This window comes from Eurytemora carolleeae, unplaced genomic scaffold (assembly GCF_000591075.1).
Source record: "Eurytemora carolleeae unplaced genomic scaffold, Eaff_2.0 scaffold1585, whole genome shotgun sequence".
Lineage (NCBI taxonomy): Eukaryota > Metazoa > Arthropoda > Copepoda > Calanoida > Temoridae > Eurytemora > Eurytemora carolleeae.
In genome coordinates, this window is record NW_019397646.1 from 1 (window position 1) to 9,399 (window position 9,399).

The following is a 9,399-nucleotide window of genomic DNA, read 5'->3' on the forward strand; positions in this document are numbered from 1 at the left end:
TTTACCTGGAAACTACACTTTCTCTAGTAAAGTCATCCCACTCCACTTTGAAATAATAGGTATTGTCAGAGGGATTCGCTGAATCAGCTGATTAAGCTCAATCTGCTGTTTTATCTGAATCAGTTAGCTGAACCAACTTCTTCTATTGTGTCCTGTATCAGCTGATTAATTTTTTTTCAGCAGTTTTGGAGATCTTTATAGAATAATTTTTGACCATAACTAGGCCCAGTGTGCGGTAGTTGCTATAGAACCACTGTGGATAGAACTCTAGCCTTGAGCCCAGCCTTTGAGAAAGGAATTATAGAAACCTATGATTGGGCAAGGTAGGATTTTTAAATCTGAGTTTCGATATTATATATTACTAGCTGAAGTGCCCCGGCGTTGTTCGTCAAATTAAAAAAAAAAATTTTTAAGAAAAATAAATCGATATTTTAGCCTATGTTACCTCCCAAAGTACCCATATGGGTTCACTCAACAAATGTTAGCCAAGTTGTACATTTATTTACAGGAGTGATCCAGGATCCGGATCTATTTATATACATGCTGATCCAGGATCCGGATTTATTTATTTACAGGACAGATCCAGGATCCGGATTCATTTATTAACAGGACAGATCCAGGATCCGGATTCATTTATTAACAGGACAGATCCAGGATCCGGATCCATTTATTAACAGGACAGATCCAGGATCCGGATCCATTTACTTACTTGACTGATCAGGATCCGGATCTATTTTTTACAGGACTGATCTAGGATCCGGATCCATTTATTTACAGGACAGATCCAGGATCCGGATTTATTTATTATCAGGACAGATCCAGGATCCGGATCCATTTATTAAGAGGACAGATCCAGGATCCGGATCCATTTATTCACAGGACAAACTCAGGATCCGGATCCATTTATTAAGAGAACAGATCCAGGATCCGGATCCATTTATTAAGAGGACAGATCCAGGATCCGGATCCATTTATTAAGAGGATAGATCCAGGATCCGGATCCATTTATTAACAGGAAAGATTCAGGATCTGGATCCGCAGCAAAATAAAAAGGATCCTGCGCTCTATAAACTGTTAATTTCAGTGGTCAGTATCCAACTTGGACAGAATCTATTTGGAAATCTCTATCTGGAAGAATGTTTCTAAAAGCAAGCCCTGCCAGTCAGCACTTCACTCTTGCTATAGGTAAGAAAAAAGTAGAGCTCTCGGTTCGTTTTGTAATTTCAAATGACCCTTAATAGATCAATTGTCTCAGATTTATAATGGCACCCTGTAAAGCTGTGTAAGATTAAGTATGAACGAGTATCCATGTTTTTAATTTTAAAAATGGATTATTATCAATTGATGTTTCTATTTTCGGCCTTTTAAGTTAAACCCTCTAAAATCAAAAAGAGAAATTTTAGAATCTGTTCCGCGTTAGAAAGTTCAGAAATTAAATTAGTCCAACCCTCGAAACGTACTGGACACTGGTGTCATTTACATTTCTAGTAAGTGCCTTCGGATTGACAAAAGTTGCTTTCACAATAAACGACGAAAAAAGAGAAAATCTCAGAAAATATTGCAGAACTATACATGAAAATTTAAAACTAATTCAGAAAATTAAGAAATAATAAAAAAAATATCAAAGTAATTGACTATCTATTCAATAATTATCCTAATATTTGTTCGAAATTAAATCCTAAATTCAGAATCCGTTTTCCTNCTAAATTCTGAATCCGTTTTCCTGTCAATTCCAATTAAATGGGGTGTGTCAAGCAGTTATAAAAGTAAATCGATCTGTACTTTCAAAATTATATAACAGAGAATTTGTGAATCAAGACATTGACTCTGAGAGATTCAAAATTTTTCTAAATATGTTAGAAATCATAGATTTTCCAGCGGCCTCTTGAATGCCAAAACTAACGAATAATATTGAAATTTTAGCATGCAATTAATGAAAAAAAGATTTATGTCATTTTAGATTTTCATACCTTTTTATTTGGGATATGCCCCGTAAAATTCCAAAACAGAGAAAAGGGGATTGAATTTTGTAGATCCAGAAAAATAATCAAATTAGTATTTATTTAGGGTTAGGTTAGGTTAAGACACTTTCTGGGCCGAGCGCTGCGGCCATATGTCTTACATTTAGCTGCCAAATATTATATTTCTGTATCTACAAAATTCAATCCCCCTCTCTTTGTTTTGGAATTTTACGGGGCATATGCGCACAACAGAAAATGGCAAATGCCTTATTATATGTTATTGTGTTTCAGGAATAATTGTTCTTGTATTTTCCTTTCTGTTCACGTTCTGGGCTGAGAAGCGAAGTAATGTTATTTTTGGAACTGATGCACCCCAACATTCGGAATACGTAAACCCTGTAGCACTGTAGAGTACTTAAGGATACATTCATTATTATCTCTTCTTTTTAATTTCCATTCTTCTTTCTTATGTGAAGCCTTAATCACTCAAGAAATATTAAATGATACATTCATTATTATCTTTTCTTTTTAATTTCCATTTTTCTTTCTTATGTGAACCCTTTAGCACTTTAGAGATACTAAATGATACATTCATTATTATCTCTTATTTTCAATTTCAATTCTTCTTTCTTATATGAACTTTGTACCACTTTATAAATACTAAATGATACATTCATTATTATCTCTTATTTTAGATTTCCATTCTTCTTTCTTATATGAACTTTGTACCACTTTATAAATACTAAAGGATACATTCATTATTATCTCTTATTTTAGATTTCCATTCTTATTCTCATGTGAACTTTGTAGCACTGTAGATCTAATACTATATCTACATTTTTTATTAAGCATTTTTCCTTTTTTTAAATTTTTATCTATATTCTTATATGAACCCTGTAGCGTTTAAGAGCTAATACTAGAAAATTCATCATCATCTTTAGATTTGAATATACTTTCTTAATTTTTTCCTTTTTTCCTTTCATCTTTTTCTTCACTTTCATATTAAGTGTTACCTCTCTTATTCTTTCCTCTATTTTTTCTTTCACCTGTTTTTCTACTTTTTCCTCCTCATGTGCTTTTTTTCTTAGTCTAATCCTGCCTTCTTTTTATATTCCTTTTCTACTTTACTTATTCTTTTCTTAGTCTAATCCTGCCTTCTTTTTTTATATTCCTTTTATACTTTACTTATACTTTTCTTCTCGTTATTTCCACCTTTTTTAATATTGATATTATTTAAATTAATGTTAACCTTGTCAAAGTAATTTATTGAAAATAGACTAACCAGGGATTGGATTTAATGAATTGTGAGAAGTCGTTGAACTACGTAGAACTGGTTTAACCTCGTATTTTCGTTACTGGTTCACTTTGAACTATCCCAGGAAATAAAAGCCAAGTTTTATTTCAGCTAATAGATTGATGGACTCAATGTTTGTGGCGCTCTGATTGGTTGGAATTTAATGCTAATTTTCCAGCATTAGGGTTGTTCAAAATTTTAAATCGAATTTGAGCCAGGGAACACTTGAGAAGTAGTTGAACTGGCAGTATGTAGTTGAGCGACCTCTCCAATTCATTAAATTCGGTTCTAGAACTAAGCCAAATATTATAAAGCACAAGAAAAATGAAAAACATGCTTTACCACGACATATTTGAAGTTTCAAATAATTAATTCCAACGTCAATTATTTATCTGAAAAAAATGTTTGTTAGAAATTTGCAAGCTTATATTGTGTGATTTAAAGATGAGAGTCCTTGAGACAAAATTTGAAAATTCGGTATTTTCTCAGATTGTCCAAAAAAACTGATCCAGCCATCTGTTTGTTTATTTGGGCACCCTGTAGCCAAGCTTTTGTATTTTGTTTTGAACTCGTGTATTAACGTTGTGTAATTTAACATGTAACTGATTTCAATTTATGGTATTATACAGTGGTCCTTAAAATAGTGTGGAAAACAACGACGATGTAGTTTACAACAGCTGAAATTTGGGATATTTATTATATACAAAGATCAAAATACGTTAATTATCGTCTTCCTATTCCAGATTATTTTGGTGATCATTTAAAGGGAGTGACCGGCTATCTATGGTAGTTGAGCTGAGCGTGCAGTATTGTGGACAAATTCTTTAGGATTCATTTGAGACATATGAAACGATTATATGATGAGTTTAAGCGCAAAATCGACGTTCAAAATCGTTTTTTGGGTGGATACGTTTTGAGAATCTTTTTTTTAATCATTAAATAACGACGAAAAAATGTCAAAAAAAATTCTACAATAAACTCTTATCATCGAAATAAGTATAATATATTCATTTTAAATTTCTTTTGCTCATCAAAATGTTCCTGTGTAGTTTTGTGTTTCGCCTGCTCTGGCTGCAACATGATTTTCAGATATGTATATCTAAATCAGCTTATCGAGAATCCGGGCGGCAATGAAATTTACTCATAACGTTTGGAATTACAAAAATTAAATGCTTGGTGGTTCACACTTTGGCCTGTGTGGCCAACCGCCAATGACACCCCGCTACTCCCTTTGGTGACGTGGGCTCTTCCCATACCTCTCTTAGGACTGATGGGTGACTGTTTTATTTATTTATTTAATATAAACATTATTAGCATGTTATATTTATAAAATGTGATGAATGGTAAAGATAAAGATAACGATAAAGATAAAGTTATTTGACAGAATACATTAAATTTCAATATTTTAAAATGTGATCTCTGGTGAAATATTACGACCAGATATATATATATATATATATAATTATACTTTAAATAAAAAGGATTTTTTGTTAAAAATATTAATTTTAAATGACTATTAATTGAGTGGAGAAAATTATCATCTTCATATGTAGATTTTCAATTGATCAATCCTATAAAACAAACTTTTTAAAAATGAGGGTAAGTTTTTTCCAACCTGTTTCCATTTATGCAATCAGTTTATTGTAGAAATATTTTTTTACATTTTTGGCGTAATTTTTTAATAATTTTAAAAACAAAATTGTCAATGGTATCCTCTCAACAAGACGATTTTGAAAGTCGACTTTGCGCACAAACTTGGTGATTATACATCATAGAAACGTTTATATGTGCTAAATGAATCCTAAAAAAATTGTCCACAATACTGCATACTCAGTTCAACTACCATACATAGCCGGTCACTCCCTTTAACCAATTTTTTGTGATAGTTTTCCATTGTTACAATCCTTTTTATGTGTATATTATATATCAATACACAATCATTGACTAAAATGGTGATAAAATACAGAAACCAGTTCTAAAATACTTTACAATATTATGAATGGTCGGTGTATTTACAAATTAATTATCAGACACTGAGTTTGTATCATATCACTATTTCAGTAACCGACACTGTATTGATATATCTGCTGTCCTATGCAGCATTTATCATAGTTGTTTTTCCCTCAATTCCAATTTTTGCTATTAATTCATAACAAATGCTAACAATTAATTATTTCATTAACAATCTTAATTAACTAATAATGATCAGGTTTAATAACCTACAAGTCTGTGATTGTTGTATTTAATTTCAGAGACTTAAAGCCAATTTTAGACACCATTTTAGAGGCTTTAAAAGAGATATAAAATGGGTAAAGTTGTACAGGAAAAGTTACTTAGTCCTGATTGGAGAAAAAGAGTTCAGATAGAATACACTAGATTAAAACAACAGAAGAAATTCAGACATCAGGTAATAACGGGGNTTTTTTTTCACCATTGAAGCGAGTAAAACTTTAAAAAACGTCCTTAAATCGGGGGGTTGGAATTGCACCTTGATTTACTTAACTTAGGATCTCTATTTTAGTAATTGTAATAAAGAAATTATTAACTTAATGCGTATTACAAAAGCTGTTAATGGAGTGGGGACATAAACCCCATGTGGCCTAGCCCTGGGCATCATACATTATATCAATGAGCCATGACTACAGTACTTACCAAGTCAGTCCAAGCATGATCTAAGCACTTTCCAGCTTTTAGCGTCTTAATCTAATTTTCAGTGTCGGAACAATAGAAGTACATAACTATTATTAACCAAATTGTTTATACTCCACCCACAGAAATTATTAAATCTTTAGTTTTAGAGTTTATTTCTTGATCACCAACTAGCTGTGAAGCTGAAAATATAAACATTATTAGCATGTTATATTTATAAAATGTGATGAATGGTAAAGATAAAGATAACGATAAAGATAAAGTTATTTGACAGAATACATTATATTTCAATATTTTAAAATGTGATCTCTGGTGAAATATTACGACCAGATATATATATATATATATATTAAATTATTTTGAGTATAAGTCCTTTTAAATAAAATTTGAAGTTTAAAAAACTGAATTATTTTATATATATTTTACATAGTTCATTTACTTCGACAAAATATTTTATTTCAGGATGATATTAAGATGGCCTGGAATAGAAATAGATCTCTTATCACAGAAAATATGAAATCAAAGGTAAAGGGAAATGTTTCTTTAGATTATATATATTTTATTAATTTATAAATATTTTTCAAATCTATGATCAAACTTGTCAGGGTATAAAATAATATGAACGAGCTTTTGAATAAAATTCTTCAAAATAATCTTGAATTCTCCGAATGTTTTCTTAAGCTCTCCTCGTAATTAAAGGGACTGTAAGCGTGATTTAAATTTACCCTCTCTGCAAAGATGACAATGCCCTATTAACAATGGCTTCCTAAAAAGCTTTGATAGATCAATTAAATATATATCAATGTTTACAATTTCGAAAACTGATTATTTTCAATTATGTTTTCTCTAAAAAAGTGACTTGCCCAGTTCTACTGCAATAAAAAATTTAGGACTTGGCAGAATCTAACAATGTCGTCCACACTATTGATCCGATAAAGGTTTCAATGGTACTGTTGTGATTTGGGCGTAACAATCTTTGCATTGAGGATCACTTGAAATTGCGCTTACAGTCCCTTTATACTTAAAAGATATCCTTGTTTTGCCAGAGATGAAAACTTTAGAATGGGATATCCTTTATCCCGATCTGTTAATTAATCTGGAGATTAATAACAAGAGGAGAACAAGCATTATTTAATCTGGAGATTAATAAAAAAGAGGAGATCAAGCAATGATCTTGATATCCACCATTCTAAAGTTTTCAGCTCAACTTAAAAATTCTAAAGCGATGGTCAAACGAAAGTATCGTTGTGTAGCATTCATCTATTTGGATAACGGGTCACAATCCATTAAAGAATAATTTTTATTTAAGAATAACGATGAGAGTGTTTGCCCTGTGTGGGTGTGTTCTGAGGATCCCCCCGCTCACTCACAGTTCATCAGGAGAGCTGAAGCTAAGGTCAGTTTTTTTCAGCCCACCCTGCAATTTGATTAGGCAAGCTGATGATAGATGTTTTTTCAGCCCACCCTGTAATTTGATTGGGCAAGCTGATACTAGATGTTAAAAATATATGTTAAAAATGATAATTTAAAAGCTGTTGCAATGTTTTTCGTATGTTTCAGTGTTTTTAACGGGTTCTGCGTTTTTAACCGTTTTTCAATAATTTCTTCGTTTTTCAACCGTTTCTTCGTTTTTCAACCGTTTTCTTCTTTTTTCAACCATTTTTCCGTTTTTCAACAGTTTCAGCGTTTTTCAACAGTTTCAGCGTTTTTCAACAATTCCTTCCTTTTTCAACTCCCTTTAGCGTTTAGCATCCATTTTAGCGTTTTTGAGAAATATTTTCCAAAATTCAAAATGTTTATTTTTTGTATACTGTGCACTGTACAGGACAACGAGGGGAAAATACAGTCCATCCCGATAAAGATCATCAACGCTGTGAACCCCATCCCGAACATGTTCACCTGGGCCCCCATCCAGCAGAACTTCATGGTCGACGACGAGATGGTCCTCCACAATATTCCATACATGGGGGATGAGGTTTTAGGTAATTAAGTTAGGCTTGTTTTCTGCTTTGGTTAAATTATTCACATAAACATTGTTTAATTTGTTTACTGATTTTTTAAAATAATTTATTAATTAATTAATAATTAATTGATTGATCAATTAATTGATTTACTGTCTCATTGATTTAATTGCATTAATTAGTTTATTAATTGATTAACTGTATGATTGATTGATTGAATAATTAATTAATTGATTGATTGATTAAAAATAATTAATTAATTGATTGACTGATTGATTGATTGATTTTATTAGACCAGGACGGTATGTTTATCGAGGAATTGATCAAGAACTATGATGGGAAGGTGCATGGAGACAGGTAAAATTTACAAGACCGGGGTTTTCTTTGCTGAATGCGCTCCTTTTTTGGGGGATTTTCTCCACGTACTTTTCAAGAATTACCCTTCACTATCTTTTCCTGATTATTTGTTTCCCCTAAATGTATATGGTAAAGGAGCATCCTGAATTCACAAATATAGGTGGGTTTATTTGGAATTTAGCTGAGATTTGAATTTAGCCGAGATTTGAAAAACAAATATGTTGGAGGGGGGGTTCAGGTCTATCTCCTTATATTTTATGAGATAAAATATTTAAAATTTCATCTCAATATATCTCAATATATTGCATTTTGTTAACAAATATGAGGGTCTATATTTGAGTTTTTCTCAGATGTATCCTAATTTAACAATTTCATCGTAATATATTCAGGGTGGCCAAAATGTACGGATTGTACGGATTGTACGGATTGATTTTTTTTAACCCTAAAATTGTACGGATTGTACGGATTTGTTTTCAAATTGTACGGATTGTACGGATTTTTATCCTGGAAAATACACCTTTTTTTTAAATTTTCACTCATTTCAGCAAATTTTTCATGAAAATAAAAAAAAAATTCTCGTCAAAATGAAGTTAGTTTAACTTATTTTCTGCATTCTAAATAATATTAGATTGATGTTTCAATTGACAATCAAAATTCATTCATAATTTTTGAGATATGTCCAAGAAGTGTTTATTTGAGAATCATGTACCCAGTATCATGTACCCAGTATCATGTACCCAGAATTATGTATCCAGTATCCAGTATCCTGTATCCAGTATCCAGAATCCTGTATCCTCTATTAAGTTCAACATACTGTATCCTGTATCCTGTATCCTGTATCCTGTATCCAGTATTCATTCAATATCCTGTATCCTGAACCCTGTATCCTGTATCCAGTATCCTGTACCCTGTATCCTGTATCCTGTATCCAGTATCCTGTACCCTGTATCCTGTATCCAATATCCTGTATTCAGTATCCAGTATCCAGTATCCTGTATCCAGTATTCTGAATCCAGTATCCTGGATCCAGTATCCTGCATCAAGTATCAAGTATCAATCCAGTATCCTGTGTTCTGTATCCAGTATCCTGGATCCAGTATCCTGTATCCAGTATCAATCCATTATCCTGTATCCAGTAATCCTGTATCCAGTATCTTGTATTCAGTATTCAGTATTC

General features: G+C 31.9%; 1 protein-coding gene and 1 long non-coding RNA gene across 6 annotated transcripts in view; both read left to right on the forward strand.

Moving 5' to 3' along the window:
* The first annotated feature begins 194 nt into the window (after positions 1 to 194).
* On the forward strand, positions 195 to 3,246 carry LOC111715320 (uncharacterized). Of its 5 annotated transcripts, none has more exons than XR_002768208.1 (4): positions 195 to 323; positions 1,085 to 1,185; positions 2,253 to 2,431; positions 3,221 to 3,246. It is a non-coding gene; the product is annotated as an uncharacterized LOC111715320 (long non-coding RNA). The 5 variants fall into 5 exon arrangements; XR_002768207.1 differs by lacking the exon at positions 3,221 to 3,246 and adding an exon at positions 2,882 to 3,193; XR_002768206.1 differs by lacking the exon at positions 3,221 to 3,246 and adding an exon at positions 2,772 to 2,790.
* Positions 3,247 to 3,547: 301 nt separating this feature from the next.
* LOC111715319 (histone-lysine N-methyltransferase EZH2) overlaps positions 3,548 to 9,399 on the forward strand; it is a 33,497-nt gene continuing 27,645 nt past the window's right edge. The window contains exons 1-7 of the mRNA XM_023490638.1: positions 3,548 to 3,873; positions 5,142 to 5,207; positions 5,317 to 5,662; positions 6,367 to 6,429; positions 7,214 to 7,300; positions 7,730 to 7,886; positions 8,159 to 8,222. Of these exons, the coding sequence (XP_023346406.1) occupies positions 5,561 to 5,662; positions 6,367 to 6,429; positions 7,214 to 7,300; positions 7,730 to 7,886; positions 8,159 to 8,222 (473 nt within the window). The 5' untranslated portion in view covers positions 3,548 to 3,873; positions 5,142 to 5,207; positions 5,317 to 5,560. The remainder of the gene's footprint in view (positions 3,874 to 5,141; positions 5,208 to 5,316; positions 5,663 to 6,366; positions 6,430 to 7,213; positions 7,301 to 7,729; positions 7,887 to 8,158; positions 8,223 to 9,399) is intronic.